This window comes from Nematostella vectensis, chromosome 11 (genome assembly GCF_932526225.1).
Source record: "Nematostella vectensis chromosome 11, jaNemVect1.1, whole genome shotgun sequence".
Taxonomy (NCBI): domain Eukaryota; kingdom Metazoa; phylum Cnidaria; class Anthozoa; order Actiniaria; family Edwardsiidae; genus Nematostella; species Nematostella vectensis.
The window spans coordinates 5394675-5415375 of NC_064044.1; the positions used below are offsets into that span (position 1 = coordinate 5394675).

Here is a 20701-nt window from a genome sequence, read left to right on the forward strand (position 1 = left end):
CAAGCTGTAGAAAACTAGATGGTTTGCTCAGGCGTGGTGTAGACAAGGTATAAATCAACACAAGGTTGAATAGAGGTAAATCTAACGCTTCTGTGAAACAGAGTAGTTGCGCTGATTTATACCACACTTTTTTTATAAGAACCTTTTTATAAGAACACCCAGCCTGAGATTTCAGTAAGTTTTAAGAACATGCTGAGGCTCAGAAAGCAGTTTTTTTTTCTTTTTTAGTCGTGATGCGTTCTAAAATGCAGAATAAAATTGCGCTCATAGCAACAACCTTATTATTGCTATTGATCATTATCGTAATTCTCTTACTAATAATTCATTAATTCTTATATACACTAAAATTTAAGAATATCGTTAAGAACATATTTAGCCTATATTCAGCATATGTAATATAGCCACCGGGATTTTACCTACCGGGACCGGGATTTTGCGAAAATAACGGCCAGAAAACGAGAATTGGGCCTCCCTTCAGGACCCCCGTAGAAAGGAAGCCGAGAATATAAATGCTTTCCAACGTACTACATATCGAATATATACGATAGAGATATGATAATTATTTCATCTCGCATGTTGGACGCTAGTACCACTGTGTAACCACACTTCATGGTATATTAGATTAATGCCTTAATCCTCGAGGCAATATAATCAACGCATTCACAGCATAAAATAAGGCCCTTACGTATCTTTTTTGTTTCCGTAAATATGCGTAAATATCGCTACAGGATTTTACGTAATATTTCAAAGCCGACAATGAGGACTGGAAGGGATTTCAAGTCCGCGCGATTAGTCCCAGTTCGAGGCGTAGCCGAGACTTCTCATTTTTATTAGTTAATTAGCAGGACGCCAGCCAACCAAATTACGTAAATGTGAATTTCCCTCCTCCATCCTTTGATTTTCATTTCTATGCGCTTTATCTAACTGTCCATCTAAAATCAAGAGCATGTCACGTTCTTCGTTCGTCTTGATTTCCATGGAGGCTTCCATTGGTAATAAAGCTCAAGTTTATGCTATTTTCTAGCAAGTCCATGATTTATTGCTGTCAAAAAGCAATGGATTCCAGCGAAGACGAAATCGTGCGGCCGCTTAAAAGGTTCAGTAAAGATGAGAAGAAGTAGCTTTGTCGCAAGCTGCACCCGCGTCGACAAGATACAAGAAGGAGTGGTGTGTCAACATGTTTGAAAACTGGCGTGCTGACCGAGTGAACAAAATCACCGCAAAGGAGTCAACAATCTTCAATATAAGACTATCCGATCTTGAAAGCGTCGACAGCGCATGGGAATCCATGTCGGCTCCTCCCCTTAATTTCTGGATCGGAAAATTCATCCAAGAAGTTGCAGATAAACAAGGTATTATTTATTTATTTATTTATTTATTTATTTATTTATTTATTTATTTATTTATTTATTTATTTATTTATTTATTTATTTATTTATTTATTTATTTATTTATTTATTTATTTATTTATTTATTTATTTATTTATTTATTTATTTATTTATTTATTTATTTATTTATTTATTTATTTATTTATTTATTTATTTATTTATTTATTTATTTATTTATTTATTTATTTATTTATTTATTTATTTATTTATTTCATTTTGTATCACTTTGTGTTGCTCGAGTAAACTACTTCAATCAGCGATTTGGGTTACGGTAGCGCTCGAAAACAGCACCGTTATTACATGGCATTTAAAAACACAGAACATTAAAGCGATGTTAAGTTGCAATGCTAATTGGAAATTAATTTGTTTTCATTTTTTAGGTAACCGATACCCCGCTCGAACTTTATACCAAATCTTGGCTGGTCTTATGATGCACCCAATGGCCCTGTAAACATAAGTGGTAGCTGCAATATTACTATTATTTACTTCTAGTTGTAGGTTCTATAACCTACCTATTGTAACTTGATCAATGATTAAGGTGAGGACAAAATAAAGTGCTGTTTGTGAGTAGTGAATTAAGTCCGAGGACTAAGACCTAGTACTTCACCCCCAGCTCTTCCCTGCTAAATTCAATACCCTCCCCGTCTTTTAGACACTGGACTAGACCTGATTTCAAGTATCATCATGTGACCAAATTTAAGTAATTTGGTTGGCTGGCGTCCTGCTGAATAATTAATGAGGATGAGAAGCATCTTTACGCAACATCTTTGTGCGTAAAGGTACAATCACATCTTTACGCATGTGTAAATATTAGTTAAGATGCGTAAAAGTCGATTGTATTTTAAAAAGGTTGTTTTACGGCTTAGGTAATTGACCATAATCGAGTTCAGAATTGTTTCAAACCTGCGTTCTACAACGGCAGAAACATCAGTAGCCACAGTGAACATCATTTACGCATCTTTACGCAACGTTACGACAGCGTAAATTTCAATCTCCTTTACGCAGATGTGAATCTGCGTAAAAAAAAAACTGCTTAAATATCGAACAGTTGGAAGTACTTAAATATGCTGCAGTTTAGGGGGTATTGGCGTCAAGGACAATAAATGGCAATGAAGGCCTTTACGCACATTTACGCAACGCACGACTGCGTAAATTTAGACTTTCTTTACGCGGATGTAAACCTGCTTAATGTCAAACGGTTAGATTCAATACAAGAGATGTTTTGTCGTATTGGTCCAACAAGAATGAATACTTCAAACATACAAACCACTAACGTGTGTCAATGATAACCAGTGAATGTCTTTACTAATGTGATAACGCCTTTACGCAGACGTATGCGTAATATTGCTTTATGTCAAACAGCTAGATGAACCAAGAAAGGGGCATTTTTGGGGGCATTCATCACGAGGATGATTACTTCAAACGTAAGAGCTGCGAGAGCCTGTCTTTACTAATCTTTACGCAATTGAAATCGCAATCTTTAGTCAATTGAAACCCCCACCCCATGGTCACGGGGAAGGGTGGGGGGTTAGACTTTGACCCTGTATAAAACCGAGGAAAGCCCCCACCCCCTCGGCACAAAACAGCAGTTTAATGCCCCTACCCCTGCAAACTATAGGCAACTCCCGACAACAAGTCATCTGAAATAAGCTTTTTTTATCTTTCAAAGCCAGTACACTTCAGCGAGTACATTTGTACCAATTACTATGAAGATAGCAGTTACAAAAACAGATGGAAAAATAAATCATCTTCATCTGGCATTATTTTTTAAGTAACTTTCTTTGCTTTTATCGAAAACTTATAATCTTTAGAGAATTTAAGTGTCTTTCATTAATTTTAGATCTCATTATATTCTTCGGACTTTTTTTCGGTAGTTTAGAAGTGAATTTAGTTTCAACGTTTTATAAATAGCCAGGTTTCCTGTTTACCCTAGTAATTTACATTTTGGGGGATAAAGAAAGAAAAAAAAATTGTTATTCGCTTTATTATCGGATAACTTTGCCTTAGGAAGTCAGTCATATATGAGAGGAAGTGACGCGCAAGTGTATCTATTGTTTTCGCATCAGGTGACTGCCACGGCGGGCTTTTCAGCGTGTTTAGAAGTGTATGTTTGGTTGGACTATCTTCTCTCTAACTCCACGCCAAAAGATGCGCTATTTCTTTCATTGACATCAAATCGGATGGCAGCCTCTACCAATAAAAACATTTTGATCACATTGTTTCAAGTTTGGAGGAAAAAAAGAGCTTAAAATCGGGAAATCAGCGACTGTTTGAGGACAGAACTCGCTGAAATTGTCGCTGAAAGGGAGCCTCACAGACTTTCAGGTAAGCCTTACTGATTGGAACTGATTCCTATTCTTTGCAGTGAGGACAGAACTCGCTGAAATTGTCGCCGAAAGGGAGCCTCACAGACTTTCAGGTAAGCCTTACTGATTGGAACTGATTCCTATTCTTTGCTCATTTATTACTAGTCTTTAAGGAAAATCTTTCGAATTCATCTGATCTTTTTCTTTTAATAGTGTCTATCATTCGATTCGAATCAGCGTTCGCCGTCCGCTAAAGAGCCCTCGGTTTTATTTTATCTGGCCAGCGGAGAAATCTTATATTCTTCACATGAAGCACTTGTTTTATTGAATTCTATTTTATACAAACCACTGATTTTTTTTTACGATTAGGCTCGGTTGTTATTGAGCTAGTGCATTGCTTGGCATATCTTTAGACTTTCTGGTGCAGTGATCATAAAAATTAATCACAGAACTATGTAAATATCAATTGTTGTTGATGAATAATTAAATCAAGTCCTGGATTGCTAAGAGACAGAAAATGCTCGCTAAATTCGGCAGCGACTCTGTCATCTTCAAATTCTGGCGCTGTAGAGTCGTCAGTGCCATTCGCACGTGTAAGCGCTCCTTTTATCAGTCCAAGGTGAAAAAGCTTAAGGACACCAATAAACGAAAGTGGTGGAGGGAAGTTAAAAACCAGGACAAAAAACAAAAAACAGGACAGTCAATAAGCCAAGGGGAATGGTATAGTCAGTTAATAGGCGAGTCCTCCATCGCCAGCATAGATAATCTGTATAAGAAGATCAACGAGTTATTCGTCCAGCTAACGTCTGATTTTAGAACTCTGTTACCCAAAGACGTCACAGCTATTGTTGTTCCTGATGTCCCGGGTCATTTCCTGGTATCATCGTATGAGGCTTATAAGTCTTTGCGAGGGATTCTCACCAACAAGGCACCTGGACCGGATGGGATCCCAGCCCTTATTCTGAAAATGTTTGCATTCGAACTGTCACCTATAGTAGCTGAATTATACAACACATCACTAAAGGAAGGTCACTTCCCGGGTCTGTTGAAGTCGGCCAACGTGCGCCCCCTGCCTAAACTGAGCCCTCCTAAGAGCATCAAAACCGACATACGGCCGATCTCACTCACATCTCGCCAAAGCAATGGAAGGCTTCACTCTATCCAGATCACTTCCAGGTATCGTGCAACACCTAGATACGAAGCAATTTGCGGTGGCTGGGAAATCGTGCCAACACGCTATTGTGTACCTCCTGCACTTGACACTAGAGGCTTTAGACCGAGGCGGCGTATGGGTGTGGGTGTTCTTGCTGACTTTAAGAAAGGATTTGACCTAATAGACCACCACAACCTGTTAAATAAGCTTTGTAGCCTAGATATCCACCCCTGTCTACTCAGGTGGATTGCTTCCTTTTTAGAAGGTAGAACTCAGGTAGTAAGCATAGCATCCCCAACATCACCACCACTCAACCTCAATGGAGGAATACCAGAGGGAACACGTCTAGGTCCTATTCTATTCGCAGTTATGGTCAACGACCTTCTCCGCTGCTGGATTCTACGCGCCAAGTTCATCGACGACCTTACAGCTATTGAAATTATTCCCAAAAACGCGCCATCCACCTTACCATTTATAGTATCGCAGGTCCACTCGTTCGCAACTAGCAATAATATGTGTCTGAATCCTACAAAATGTAAAGTAATGGCTGTTGATTTTTTGCACTAAAATAGTTTTCAATGTCCTCCTATTGGGACCGGTGGCACCATCTTAGAAGAAGTCAAGTCCTTTAAATTTCTCGGGTTTTTCATTACTCACGACTTGACATGGGAGGTACATTGTGACTCTATAGTGAAAAAAGCAAACCGGCGCCTGTATGCTATAAGGCAGCTAAAGCGCTGTGGCGTGTCTATCGATGACATAGTGGTTTATTGCTCCCTTGTGCGATCCACGCTCGAGTACGCAAGCGTCGTTTTCGCAGACCTGCCACGCTACCTTTCTAATTCATTGGAGAGAGTCCAGAAACGCGCCCTCGCCATTATCTATCCGGGCTTGGATTACAAGGAGGCTCTAACTAGGGCAAACCTAGCCATCCTTGAAGATCGTCGGACTGATGCCTGCTGCTGGTTTATCTCTTGTTTGACGCCACAAAACCCAGTGTACCGGCTTGTGCAAGACCGCATTGAGGCTACTACCCATAGCTACCAGTTAAGAACGCGCACTGGCAATCACATCAAACCTTTTGCGACCAATAGATTTGTCAACTTTGCCACAAACAAACACGCGCTGGCCTTGGCTATCTGACTGCCCATACTACCTTTATACTTATTATATTGTATCAATTAATCATTATTTATTATATTTGATATTGGAATCCTGTAATTTAGCTTTTAAGGCTACGCGAGGACTAATAAACGAGTATTATTATTTATTTATTTTTTGCTATCCCAGGATAAAACAGCAGCAAATGAACTAGATATGGAATGATGATTTTCAACTGTAAAAAAAACTTTGAACGCCAATCAATTCATGTAATATTTTCTTTAAAGTTTTTACATTTTCAGCGGATTCTGTTACAGAGAGGGGGGGGGGGGGGGGGGGGGAAGATGTTGGAAGAAAATCTTTGCTAATATTTATGTTGGGTTTTGTTTTAGAAATTGGCAAGGCGACAATCTGTCTTTGAAGAAGTAAATTTCAGAGATGAGGAGGTGAAGGAAAAGGCTTGGCGATGCTTGGAAATCGAATATATGAGTTCTGAAGAGAGTGACATTGATCAAATGATACACCAATTCTTTTGGTTAAGGAGCTGGGCTGGGCGAGCCCCAAGCTCAAGTGATTGAAGCGAAGGCTCGACGAGAAATATGTGCATCCCTGCCCAAATATGCACAAATGTGTAGGCAGCCCAGTGTGGATTCTAAACCTTTGTCTATCAGGTCAGCTCCAGAGAACCCGGTGGAGTGGGCAATATCACCAACGCATTGACTCTAGCTTGTTTTGATTATTTTCCGTTTGAGAACTATGGACACATTTGACAGAGGAAAAGTAGCTTTTTTAATATTTTATATCTATATATTGCCAAAGACCACTATATGTTACTATTTTTGTAAGTCCGAGTACAAAGATTATGATAAAGACAACAAAATAACAGCACACTGAAGACTTTTTCTGTTTGTCAAATTGCGTAAATGTGAATTGGGGAAATGACCTATTTACGTAAGGTAATATGAGGGTTGGGCGTACGTAAATATGCGTAAAGGAGGTATTTATGTTGCTTTATACTAGCATAAAGATGTGGAGAATTCACACGACATTTACGCATTCTTTGCGGGTGCTTAAAGCAGCTATTTGCATTACTTTATTGCTTGTGTTTTGCGAGGGCATTAGTAATCCTTTACATAATGCGCGAAAATGTAATTACACGACATTTACGCATCCTTTGCGATGCAATGCGTAAAGAAGGTTGCTTTAATGGTTGCGTACAGAAGCGATTTTTTTCAAGGTTATTAAGAATCCTTTACATACTGCGTAAAGATGTTTTAAAGTGTACTTTACCCAACAATTACGCATCCTTTATGAATGCGTTAAAAAGGTATTTACGTTACTTTATCGGTTGCGTGAAGAAGGTATTTACGTTACTTTATCGGTTGCGTAAAGAAGGTATTTACGTTACTTTATCGGTTGCGTAAAGAAGTGTAAATTTTCCAAGGTCACTAAGTATTCTTTACAGATGTGCGTGAAGACGTCGTAAAGATGTCGTAAAGATGTCGTAAAGATGTCGTAAAGACGTCGTAAAGATCAAATTTACGCAAATGGAAATATTACGTAAAGATGTTTAAAACTGTTCTTTACGCAATATTTACGCATCCTTTACGGACACGTAAAATCACGATTTCATGCTGTGATTCGATCGAGGAATACGTTCCCGGGTTTTTTGCCTATAGAGTTTTATCCGGGTTTTCGTATCGGGCGTGTGATTTTGAAGTTGTATTTTCATAAGATTATTGATATTTTTGAATTGTGTAATTGCACTTGCACTTAAGTAATATGTTAGGTATTATAATTTTTAAGTTAAGAATATTTTCTGCATTGTATTCCACGTTTGATTTCTTATAAAATGTGAAGTGGTACCAGTTCGTAGCAAGGAAGTCGAGAATAGCGCTTTACAGCAAGACTCACCTCTTACCTGTCAACAAGTGTTAGTAAGAGGTCACGATTTGCGCATACGTGCTTTTCGTCCTTTGTATAAACTTGACATTTCGAGATAAACATAAATACCACACTCGAATAAATGGGCGGGCCTTTTTAAGTGAGTAATCACAGGCGATTTGTCCGTCTCTGATGCTTCTCTTTGATTTGATTCAAGAATGAATGTTTTTAGATAATGAATTTGTTTTTAACACATTCGTTCGGTCTTGGGGAGGGAGAGCTGGCTTTGCTGAATGAAAGAAATGTTTATATACGCCTTTATACGAAGGTCGAATACGTGACACAATTCTCAAGAGTGTTATTTGAGAAGTTGTTCCGCTATTCAATACCGGAGGATATAAAAAGCCCAGTGTTGACTTCACCAATTGTATCTACAAGGCTTTGGCTTACTCCATCTGCAGAGTCTCCATATCGACAAGAGTGAAACAAAATATCTTTTAAGAAAGCTTCGCGTACAAAGATGCAGTTGGTGCTTGGCTTGCTTGCCCTGTCTTGTGCGGCGGGCCTGCAATCTGCTGAAGGTAGTGTACAGTCTTTATATTTCTTAAGTTTCTCCTGGATAGTTTAAATCTTTCTCGCATAGCTTTATAACGTGAGGTCTTAAGACTATGCTAGTCGGCTCTCATTCGGACTTATTTGGAAATGCTCTGTTTTCGAATATTGAGAATTCTTTTTATTTGGATCGCGAAGAAATGATACGTTTTCTCGCACCCTTGCCCCAGTGCACCTCGGCCTTCACGCGCAGCCACAGAAAAATATTGCGTGCCAACGGAAAAAAATACCGTGGCCACGGGAAAAAAATCCGTGTCAACGAAAAAAAATCCTTTTAAACGGCGTGTCAACGCCCGTGCCCACGAGTTCGAAAGCCTAAGTGTATGTTTTCCCGTGGACGGCCACATATTCGAAAAGAAAACATTTCCGAATAACCCGAAATAAGAGCAGGCTACTTTTAGTAAAAAAAAGAACAACAAGTATACAACAGGATTGTTACATTCAAAGTGAGTCATGTAATTTTTGTGAGTATGTCATTCTTTGGATTCTAACGAGGTATTTTCTATTTCATTCTTTGGCAGGTGCAAAGTACGATGTGCTATCCTGCAATTCCTTCAACTTAGCGAATAACCAATACGAACAAAATGCAGACCACGGCTCATGGCCAGCCAGCGGCTTCTGTCGTGCAATTCGTAACCAGATCCTCCCTGTCGGCGCACACTATTCCTACGAGGCTTTGGTGTCGCTGTATAACGTGAGGGGGAGGGGCGGGGTGAATTTTGGTCATCTTGGATTGGCTTACAATGCGCTGGATGCGAACAACTTCGATTTCGTATACTTTCGGTAAGTGCATCTTTATATACCCATTTAAAAAAATTGGTAATGATTAGTGCAAACGGCAAATGTCGATTGGAGTTACAGTTCCACTACTTCTAAGTACTATGTCTTATATGGTATCATATTATATATATATATTTTTTTATTATATTTAAAGGCAATGGATTTATAGCTCTTGCATAGCTAGAGTTTTTTTCAGTCGTGGAACTGCCATTTGCCATTTGCCATTTGCCATTCGCCGGTTGCACTGACAACGTTTTTCTAATTAGATTTATGTGCAGATTATTGATATTGCAAACTGTTTACTTGATTGTATTTTTAAATATGATTGCATGTTTCGTTATTATAATATATTTGATAATTATTGTGCTCGTGATAAAGGAAAATAATTTTGTCGAAAGAATAACAAAATATTGAAGAATGATAGCTCAGTGCCAGCTTAAATAATCTATACTTTTCGATTTTTGAATCGTTCCAGTCCTCACTCCTCTGGGGGCTGCTTCCAAACTGGTTACGTCATCAACGGAATCCCAACATTCCCCGCGGACTCAGTGTCCAGTGCTTGCCCAAGCGGACCTCCGAGGGGTGGAGCATGGTTCCAGGCAAAGGTTCTCGTCCAGGGTACCAAAGCTCGCATATTCCTGGACAACAAACTAATCCGAGAAGTTTCTACCCATTACCGACCATATGGACGCGCAGGCGTCATCGTCGCGAACGGTTACAAAAATGTTATCTACTTTAAAAACTTTGAGATAAAAGGCATCTCAAAATCCTACCCCTTCCCGGCGAGGTCTTGTATGGCGACACACACTCTTCCTGGATATTACTTGCTGGACGCGGACCATGGCTCCTGGCCGCGAAGCGGGTTTTGCAGAACATTACTTAAACCTGCTTTACCTGGTTCCTCTTATCGGGTGTCGGCGAAGTTCTTGAATCTGATCGGGCGTGACGGTGTTAATTTTGGACATCTTGGACTGATGTTCAATGCAAAGGACATTAACAATTTCGATTTCGTCTATTTTAGGTAAGTCGAGACGGCGATGCGCTTTTATTGATAAAGATATTTAAAATATCTCGAATGATAGCAGCATTTCAACAAAACATTTTTTATGTCAAGCAAATTATTGGACATTTCATGTGCATAATTTTTACTTTCAGTTTGCACTCACAGACTTGATGAGTTAAATTTATTTCAAAATGGTCGCCTGCAATGTTACGTGAATGGGAATTCTCGACGTACACAGTTTTTGGTAAAAAAAGGAAACAATGATTTTAGCGAACTCCAAAAAATATTTTCTTATGTCAACACTTGTCTCCTTTTTAAATTCTGACGATAACAATCATCTACTCATCTTCAGGCCACACTCTGCTGGAGGCTGCTATCAAACAGGATATGTCGTCAACGGGGTCCCTAATCTTAGTGGTGCTTCCTCAGGGCCATGCTCTGGTGGCCCCCCATCAGGCGGAAAATGGTTCAGCGCGCATGTTGACGTCATCGGAACACGCGGCAAAATCTTCCTCGGAGAGATCCTGGTAGCGACTATCACAACCCATTTTCCCGCCAAACTACAAGGTGGTGTCATCGTTGCCAATGGTTACAAAAATGTCATATACTTTAAAGAGTATAAAATGAAGAAGCTGTCGGATGGGCTCCCATTCCCTTCACGGTCTTGTCGAGCCACGTTACGAGGGCCTGGGTACTATGAGCTGGATGCTGCGCATGGCACGTGGCCTGCTAGCGGGTTCTGCAGAGTGCTCATGCCAAAAAGTCTTCATACTAAAGAGTACAGTGTGTCTGTTGACTTGTATAACGTGGTTGGCTGGAAAGGCGTTAACTCTGGGCACTTGGGTCTTATGTATAACGCCAAAGACATCGACAACTTTGAATTTGTGTATTTCAGGTGAGTTCAACAAATTTGTTTTACTCCATTTTTACGTGCGCATCACATGCCCAATACAAAACAATTACGTGATTATCACATGATAGAATAACCATAGCCAGTATGAAGCGCGCTGGCAGTTGCCTCGTTCTATAGCAAGATCGTGAATAAAAAACTCTGTCTCACTTCGCACTCGGGCTTTTACACCTACAATGCCTTTGCCTTGTTACACCTTTTGATTAGAGCTCACAAAATGGTTATGGATGCATCACATTGTTGATATAGTCGAATGAGCCCCTCTGACAACACTTATGTCAAACGCAATAACCACTTTCCTCCCCACGTGCTTGTTACCCTTTTACACGTGATGATCACGTGTACTCTCTTATCTCAGACCCCATTGGGTGGCCGGTTGCTACCAGACCGGATATGTGAAGAATGGGGTTCCTGTGTTTGACAATCTCGCAGTTAACCGCCCGTGTGTTAATGGACCACCAAAAGGACAGACTTGGTTTACTGCAAAGGTAAGTACACTTGTGTGTCACGCAACTATGCCACTACATTGTGATATTTAGGAAATATGTGGTCGGATCCCCTAATACTTTCCTTAGAAACCGCTGCTGATAAGGGTAGGATAACATTCTTGAAAGTCATTTGGGGCTTAAATCAGGGGCGTAGGCAGGGCCAAGGGGGCCCGGGCCCCCCTTCTCAGGCCCGAACCCAGGGGGTGTGCAAGGGGTGCGAACGCATTCCATCCCCTCCCCTCCCCTCTCCTCCCCTCCCCACACAACAGCCGAAGGTCCACTTTGGGTTATCAATAGACGTGCTATCTGTAGACAACACTTAAAGCATAAGCTTGATCACTCTCGTAGCCAAATCCGACAATAAACTTTCTGTGGATATACTGCAAAGGTATATAAAATTGCTTTTTGTGTCCTCCCCCCTCCCCCCGGAAGGGAAAAACTAGGTCCATTTTTTTTTTCGGATTTCGCACCCCCCAAAGAAAAATCCTGGGTACGGGCCTGCTTCTAGCAGCCAAAAATACAGTTAATGTATGAAACATTATCTAAAACACAAGAGACAATGCCTTGAAAAGGCCTTTTGGGCCCACTCCTGTTAAAAATCCTGGCTACGCCGCTGAAAATGCTTTCACACTAAGCGCAAAATTTATCAGGTGTGTAGCCTTTAAATGGGGAATGGAATTGCTTTCACGTATCGCTAAAGCCTTGATATAATTCGTTTCAGGTCAGTGTTGAAGGAGCATCGGTAAAAATCTACAGAGATAATGTATATCTCAGCTCAGTCCCTACGCGCTTCACTCCCACACCAAAAGGTGGTGTCATTGTCGCCAATGGTTACCAGAACGTCATCTACTACAGAGACTTCAGGCTCCGCCCACTCAACCAGCCAATACCGTTCCTTACCACTCAGTGCATTAGTGCAGCTCAGAAAGGCAGCGGTTATACACTTCATGGTACAAACGGCGCATGGCCTGGAAGCGGGTTCTGCCGTGCGCTGTACGACGAGGTAATTGCAGGCTCAGGTTATACAATCTCTGCTGATTTCTACAACGTTCGCGGAAGGTCTAGTAGCCAGTCTTCTGGAGTTGGACATCTTGGAATAATGTTCAACGCAAAGGACCTGAACAATTTCGACTTCATTTACTTCAGGTAAGGCCTATTTACCGGTTCAAAAAGTGGTTACAATTCTTATTTCAGCTCCTGTCACTGACATTTTTATGGCTAATGTTATAACAAAACTCACTCCTTTGTTATTGTTTATCATTAAAAATACAGTGATTTATTCGCATGAAAACTTCAAAATAACAATCTAAGAATAAAGTATGATATGCTTTAGATATTTGATTTAAAATATCTCGATTACTTGCTTGAATTAGCCGATGGAAATGGATGCTTTGTGTGAACCGACATTGAGCGGGATCCTAAAATAGCGGCGTGGAGCCATTTATGCCAGCCAGTAACTTTTTGCGGTAGATCTTTGTATCCCTTGGTTCAAGAAAGAGATCATCCTAGATAGTCGCAGTCTTGAATCATACTAACTTGTGTGTCTTCATTGTGTGTTCCAGGCCCCACTGGGTCAACGGCTGCGTACAACCCGGATATGTCCAGACCAATGTCGTCCACACTACGTCCACGTTCCCATGCTCTAACGGCCCTCCCGCCACAGGAACCTGGTTCAACATCAAAGTTGTCGTGGCCGGAAGTCAGGCTCGTGTCTATAGAGACGGAGTTCTCGTGCGCACCATTTCCGGTCACTTTTCCGCTCTCGCAAGTGGTGGCGTGGTCGTGGCCAATGGTTATGACAACGTTATTGAATTCAAGAATTTTAATGTTGTGAAAAACTAGGCATGCAGTTGTAATGGTACTTGGCCCTAGCCTTTAGTACAAATATTAAACAAAAGAAACCAATCCCGAACGCTGTTTTTCCTCTCCATGCAACACCTCTTCCCCCTTCCCCCTTTCCCCTTCCCCCTCCCCCCCCCCCCCAGTAACTCCGAGGAAGGTGAATTCCTCCTCCCTCCACTCAAAAAAGGGATGTAAGTGCGCTCATCCATATAAAGAATAAACGGTCTTCCAGGAGCATTGAACATGCAATTTTGCGAATTTATTTCTTGATGATGATGGTACTTTATCATTTCCTTGATGGTAATTTTTAACGACTCTTGACTAACAAAAGGCTTACAATGGCGTAAACTTTTTCCCACACAAAGGTGAACGTTGACATAAAAATAATAATAACAAATAAAGACAGATCTTTATGTCGTTTAGCAAAAGATAAAGTTGATTAAACTAAAATAATTCAGTATCGATCAATATTTTATTAACCCATAAATAAACACAGCCCAAATATACTGATGCTATGATTGGGCTTATTATACGCAAATTGCACTGTAATAAATGTTCTTTACTTCATAATTTGGTTGGTGGTAAGGGGCCACAGGGATCCCAAAACAAATGATATTATAACAGCACTTACACGTCACATGATTTTTAAGGGTTAATTTCAAGCCAAAATAAACACAGAAATGGCTGTACTCCTCACGACAGATAACGACTAAAAAAATTGTCGACCTAGTGAGTTCAAAGTATTCTATATTTGATACATTTTATGCGTTTTGCGAATTTGCACCCAGTCAACCATAATAAGTGCAACTTTCACGGCTGGTCGCTTTGTGGCTTATTTAGCTTAAATTCTATTGTTTTATTAAGAACCTTGTTTATATGAAAGCCCAAAGATTTCACCATATTTTAGAAACATGCTAAGAACATGTCGAGGATCAGATAGCAGTAAAACATTAATTTAATAATGATGCATTCTAAAACGTAGAATCAAGTTATGTTCATGATGACAATCTATCGATCACTCGTGTAATTGTGTTTGTAGTACTTTGAGTTTTCTATTCTTATATACTCAGAACACTGAAACCTAGCCGCGCGCCTCTTTTAAATATTATACGATCGAAATGCATGTCATACGCTGTGCTTGTTGTAAAAGTTTATGTCCTGCCACGCCCAGTTTTTGTCATAACTGTATCCACGGAAACAGCAATTTTTGAAGTAAAAATCTAATTTCTGCTTCAAATTTCAATAAAATTAAGAACGAGTAAGACTATCAGACATGTTTTGTGAAAACGATAAAAAATGACCATGCCTGTCCCCCCCCCAACAAAGTCAGGGGGGCACCTATAAGTAGAGTTTGTATCCCCGACTCTTATTTAGAATCAGTATACGGGCGAGTTGAAGTAGATATGTATCGTTGATTTGAAGAAATTAGGTTTTTAATTGGAGGAAGAGGGTTTTCCCCGCAACGAAAAGCAAAATCTAAAAAAATTACCAAATTATTAATTATGAATTTTTAAATGGATGGAAAAGCCTTCTTATTTCCTTCAGAAACCATGACGCTTGTTATATATCAATTCCAGCTTTTATGTTTAAATTCAAGCTGTTTATTTATTTTTATTTTTTTTTTTTTTGGCTTTGAGGCACTAAAGTCATCATAGAGAAACTAAAAAAAAACAGATGTGTTGCGATAAAAAAAATGTTTGGGAAAATCTCAGACCGTCCCTATTTATGACAGGGTAGTTTTAAGAGTATCTATTTTTGACCCCTGATCCTCCTTTAATACATCAAGCAGTAGCGGATCTAGGGGAGGGTTTAGGGGGTTTATCCCCCCCCCTCCTTTGGGCTGCCAGAAAGCTACTATTCATGAATGAATTGAATATAAGTTACCAGAGCTGTCAACTCTGTCACAAGATTTTGGACCTCATCATAAACCAGTTTTTGTGAGAATGTTCATACATTCTCTGTATTCATCCGCATTGCCTGTCTTGTTTTTTTTTTCACATATTAGCTGTATTTCATCCGATTTTACAAGATTTCTGTCCAAGTTGGGTTGACAGCTATGATATATGTACTAGAAATAAAACCAAAAGTGATTTTTAATTCATTTCAATGAATGATTGGTCAAATTCTAACAAAGATTAGCAAGGCTTAAATGAATTACTTTGGAGAAAGAAATAGAGAACTGGTTTCATAAAACCTTAAAGAAATTGAGAGCTGGTCTCCGAAAACCCTGAGTATTAGTAATTTGTGAAAAACAACATATATTCGATAAACACTTGAAATTTGAATCGACCATTCTTGAATTCCGTTTTGATTTTTAAAAAAGGTGCACATACATATTAGGACCTTGAGGATCTGTTATTACCTAAAAAAATATGCCTTGTTTTTATACCACCTACAAAAAAATTCAATATAACCCTGGGTACCTCAATGTTTTCTTACAAACCTTAAAAAAACTTTTTTTTACTCATGTCACAATTTAATGTGGTCCAAAAGTAAAATTCAGGTTTCATAAAAAAGGCAAGACTCGACAAGACAGCTTTTTTGTAGAGGAGCAATTTGCTCAAAAGCAATAGTTTTTTCCCTCTGCAGCTTCTCCTATAAAAGCTCTTTCAACCTCTGGCTCATCAGATCATAGAGCTTATGAGACAGCAAAGTTCATATGTTAATTTTCTGTAATGGGTATCATTTTAGAAAATTCTAGTTGGGACTATTTTTAGTTTTAGGTTTTATGAATTAGGTTTTTGTGGTATAATATTTGTATCCTATTTTTAGTTTTAGGTTTTTTTGAATTAGGTTTTTGTGGTATAATATTTGTATCGTAAGGGAATTTCCAGTTTTTATTTTCTTAGATGCTTTTCTCCAAACTTCTTCAGGTTAATCTCAGCCAGAGATTCTGAAATCAAGCTGAGACACAAGCTGCTGGCTAAGAGGCATGACCCAGGGCAGGATGTACCTATAAGGCATTGGTATTTAATGTAGGTCACCAAAAATAAACATATATATAGTAACAAAAAGTAAGACAATATTTTAATGGAAAAATTGTTCTAAAAAAATGAACCAGAGTTATAAAAGTAAAAAAAAAAAATTTTTTCATGTTAGCCTGACAGGTTCTTGTATAATGTGTGGTTAGTGACAGTTAGGCTATTTAGGTTCATAAATAGTCTCTTGCTATTACAATGACTCATGGTAAAGTAATTGAGGTAGTAATTAATCATAAAAAACAAAAACAGGTCTCCTATATGATCCCTTGAGGTCATATTTCAAACTATTTAGAAATAAATTTTCCTATTTTAACCTATTTCAAATTCTAATTTGATAATTTTAGGTTAACAGGTTCATTTTAGGTTCTTATATTTTTTCAAATATGTTGGAGTGCTTTTAATCCTCCCTTAGCAAAGTTACATTCTAAAGCACAAGAGGGAAGGTTAATAAAGATATTTTCCAATATTTGAATTGCTTACTTTAAAACTTACAAAAGAGAAAGAAAATGATAAAGAAGTAAAGAAGTAAAAGGAATTTGAACAGTACAGGCAGTGAATGAGTACTTTTACCTCAAATTCACTATGATAGTGTGATTTGCTAATATACTTATTAATGTATAGGAATTTGATATGTATTTGTTTATTGTTTTTAATTTTGAAGAGAATAAAATAGCACCCAGTTTTTTGTGAGGAACTTTAATTGATCCTCATTTTAAAATAAATATGACCTCCCTTCACACCTGAAAGCCTTCCCTGTTATTCAAAGCACAAATTAATTTTGCTAATATTGCTGTATCAGTTGTCTATCAAGTATAGTTTAGTTAATTATATTCTTAGTAATGTCAATAAATACTTTTTTTACCTAGAACAAAAAAACATATTTGTTCTAGGTATTCCCAAGGAGGATTGGGAGGACACCTTTTAATGATAATTGCAGTATTTATAGAACATGCAATCTTTATATGTTTTACATATGGTGTCGTTTTTGTGGGTGGTGGAACATGATGCATAATGAAAGTGCAAGGAAGGGGGGTTCTACACAAGTTCATGCTGGCTCCGCTTTTAGGCAGTGCCTAAATCTATATATTACGTCTTTCTCCACTCGAATTGATCGCAGAAATGTCTTCTTTCGCTAATCCTCCACAGACAGACGATAAGATATATTCACTAAAGAACTTCTCTTGAATGTGAATAAGTTAAGCTGGTTTTGCAGGTAATTGCCTACACTGGCTTGTCGTTTTTCTTCGTATGAAGAGAAGATTTGATGATTTTTCAATCCCAAATAAAATGTTCCTATCCCAATAAAATTTTGATAGCAAACTTTAAATTGTCTCGAGCGTGGCAAAATCATTATGGCGGGGAATTGTCAAAACACAGGGAATTTGAAACCGATTTTCCGTAAAGTCAATAAAAGTGGCATCTAGAACGCATAACACAACGAACGCTCAAAGGTTAAAACTAGTTTTATTGTTATAAAAAATACTACCATAGCATTATCATAGATGCAGATACAATTATTTAAAATACTAAAAATTGTATTATCTGGTGCAAGTTCTTTACATTCGATCAGATAAATTCTCAAAATGAAAAGGAAAAACGGCTTAGTAAGGGTAAATAGCTTTTAAACCTTCTTGAATTATAAGCAATCATAATCATTCCCAGAAATAAGAGACAACATGGCCGCCACGCATACGTAATAGTGCACATACAATGTCAAAATGGCTGCCATTTATTATAAGGAAATGTGGGGAGACATCACATTTTATCAAATTTTCTCGTTTCAGAGATTTTGGGCTCACGATGCAGGACTCGTAAAATTCAGGTTTCATAAAAAAGGCAAGACTCGACAAGACAGCTTTTTTGTAGAGGAGCAATTTGCTCAAAAGCAATAGTTTTTTCCCTCTGCAGCTTCTCCTATAAAAGCTCTTTCAACCTCTGGCTCATCAGATCATAGAGCTTATGAGACAGCAAAGTTCATATGTTAATTTTCTGTAATGGGTATCATTTTAGAAAATTCTAGTTGGGACTATTTTTAGTTTTAGGTTTTATGAATTAGGTTTTTGTGGTATAATATTTGTATCCTATTGTTAGTTTTAGGTTTTTTTGAATTAGGTTTTTGTGGTATAATATTTGTATCGTAAGGGAATTTCCAGTTTTTATTTTCTTAGATGCTTTTCTCCAAACTTCTTCAGGTTAATCTCAGCCAGAGATTCTGAAATCAAGCTGAGACACAAGCTGCTGGCTAAGAGGCATGACCCAGGGCAGGATGTACCTATAAGGCATTGGTATTTAATGTAGGTCACCAAAAATAAACATATATATAGTAACAAAAAGTAAGACAATATTTTAATGGAAAAATTGTTCTAAAAAAATGAACCAGAGTTATAAAAGTAAAAAAAAAAATTTTTTTCATGTTAGCCTGACAGGTTCTTGTATAATGTGTGGTTAGTGACAGTTAGGCTATTTAGGTTCATAAATAGTCTCTTGCTATTACAATGACTCATGGTAAAGTAATTGAGGTAGTAATTAATCATAAAAAACAAAAACAGGTCTCCTATATGATCCCTTGAGGTCATATTTCAAACTATTTAGAAATAAATTTTCCTATTTTAACCTATTTCAAATTCTAATTTGATAATTTTAGGTTAACAGGTTCATTTTAGGTTCTTATATTTTTTCAAATATGTTGGAGTGCTTTTAATCCACCCTTAGCAAAGTTACATTCTAAAGCACAAGAGGGAAGGTTAATAAAGATATTTTCCATTATTTGAATTGCTTACTTTAAAACTTACAAAAGAGAAAGAAAATGATAAAGAAGTAAAGAAGTAAAAGGAATTTGAACAGTACAGGCAGTGAATGAGTACTTTTACCTCAAATTCACTATGATAGTGTGATTTGCTAATATACTTATTAATGTATAGGAATTTGATATGTATTTGTTTATTGTTTTTAATTTTGAAGAGAATAAAATAGCACCCAGTTTTTTGTGAGGAACTTTAATTGATCCTCATTTTAAAATAAATATGACCTCCCTTCACACCTGAAAGCCTTCCCTGTTATTCAAAGCACAAATTAATTTTGCTAATATTGCTGTATCAGTTGTCTATCAAGTATAGTTTAGTTAATTATATCCTTAGTAATGTCAATAAATACTTTTTTTACCTAGAACAAAAAAACATATTTGTTCTAGGTATTCCCAAGGAGGATTGGGAGGACACCTTTTAATGATAATTGCAGTATTTATAGAACATGCAATCTTTATATGTTTTACATATGGTGTCGTTTTTGTGGGTGGTGGAACATGATGCATAATGAAAGTGCAAGGAAGGGGGGTTCTACACAAGTTCATGCTGGCTCCGCTTTTAGGCAGTGCCTAAATCTATATATTACGTCTTTCTCCACTCGAATTGATCGCAGAAATGTCTTCTTTCGCTAATCCTCCACAGACAGACGATAAGATATATTCACTAAAGAACTTCTCTTGAATGTGAATAAGTTAAGCTGGTTTTGCAGGTAATTGCCTACACTGGCTTGTCGTTTTTCTTCGTATGAAGAGAAGATTTGATGATTTTTCAATCCCAAATAAAATGTTCCTATCCCAATAAAATTTTGATAGCAAACTTTAAATTGTCTCGAGCGTGGCAAAATCATTATGGCGGGGAATTGTCAAAACACAGGGAATTTGAAACCGATTTTCCGTAAAGTCAATAAAAGTGGCATCTAGAACGCATAACACAACGAACGCTCAAAGGTTAAAACTAGTTTTATTGTTATAAAAAATACTACCATAGCATTATCATAGATGCAGATACAATTATTTAAAATACTAAAAATTGTATTATCTGGTGCAAGTTCTTTACATTCGATCAGATAAATTCTCAAAATGAAAAGGAAAAACGGCTTAGTAAGGGTAAATAGCTTTTAAACCTTCTTGAACTATAAACAATCATAATCTTATGTCGTTCTTATTAGAGATGTCAACTTGGTTAATTAATATCTCTTTATGATGACGTCATACATGTTTACCAAATGCATACCGCTGACAATGTTGTTTTTCTTGTCAAAAAGGTGTTTTTGCGGCGAAGGGTTGAATTCAAAAGTAAAAAAAAGTCGAAATCACGTCAAAACACACGACTCTATAATTAACTGATTCTGATTAACTAAAATCTGTGGTATCTTATGTAGTAAATACTTTAAAGTATAATCATAAGAAATCATAAGAAAAAGAGAGACAAATTAAAATGCATGTGCA

At 37.8% G+C, this 20701-nt stretch overlaps 2 protein-coding genes and 1 long non-coding RNA gene across 3 annotated transcripts in view; 2 read left to right on the forward strand and 1 right to left on the reverse strand.

The window, feature by feature from the left end:
• Positions 1-8099, reverse strand: part of LOC125573863 — an 11582-nt gene extending 3483 nt beyond the window's left edge. Inside the window, exon 1 of the long non-coding RNA XR_007314236.1 lies at positions 7871-8099. This is a non-coding gene — a long non-coding RNA (uncharacterized LOC125573863). The remainder of the gene's footprint in view (positions 1-7870) is intronic.
• LOC125573855 lies at positions 3820-6988 on the forward strand. Its single transcript, XM_048734672.1, has 2 exons — positions 3820-4871; positions 6342-6988. The coding sequence occupies exons 1-2, from the start codon at positions 4213-4215 to the stop codon at positions 6376-6378; spliced, it is 696 nt and encodes a 231-aa protein (XP_048590629.1). The 5' UTR covers positions 3820-4212; the 3' UTR covers positions 6379-6988.
• Positions 8100-8243: 144 nt separating the features above from the next.
• On the forward strand, positions 8244-13531 carry LOC116613216. Its single transcript, XM_048734669.1, has 7 exons — positions 8244-8414; positions 8967-9228; positions 9701-10246; positions 10581-11123; positions 11497-11626; positions 12348-12772; positions 13189-13531. The coding sequence occupies exons 1-7, from the start codon at positions 8354-8356 to the stop codon at positions 13466-13468; spliced, it is 2247 nt and encodes a 748-aa protein (XP_048590626.1). The 5' UTR covers positions 8244-8353; the 3' UTR covers positions 13469-13531.
• The last annotated feature ends 7170 nt before the right edge of the window (positions 13532-20701 follow it).

Coding starts and splice junctions, on each gene's coding strand:
- LOC125573855 (XM_048734672.1), top strand. CDS start 4,213: ATGCTCGCTAAATTCGGCAGCGACTCTGTCATCTTCAAATTCTGGCGC. Junction 4,872..6,341: donor TCTATCCAGATCACTTCCAG/GTATCGTGCAAC, acceptor GTTTTGTTTTAG/AAATTGGCAAGGCGACAATC.
- LOC116613216 (XM_048734669.1), top strand. CDS start 8,354: ATGCAGTTGGTGCTTGGCTTGCTTGCCCTGTCTTGTGCGGCGGGCCTG. Junction 10,247..10,580: donor TTCGATTTCGTCTATTTTAG/GTAAGTCGAGAC, acceptor ACTCATCTTCAG/GCCACACTCTGCTGGAGGCT. Junction 11,627..12,347: donor AGACTTGGTTTACTGCAAAG/GTAAGTACACTT, acceptor AATTCGTTTCAG/GTCAGTGTTGAAGGAGCATC.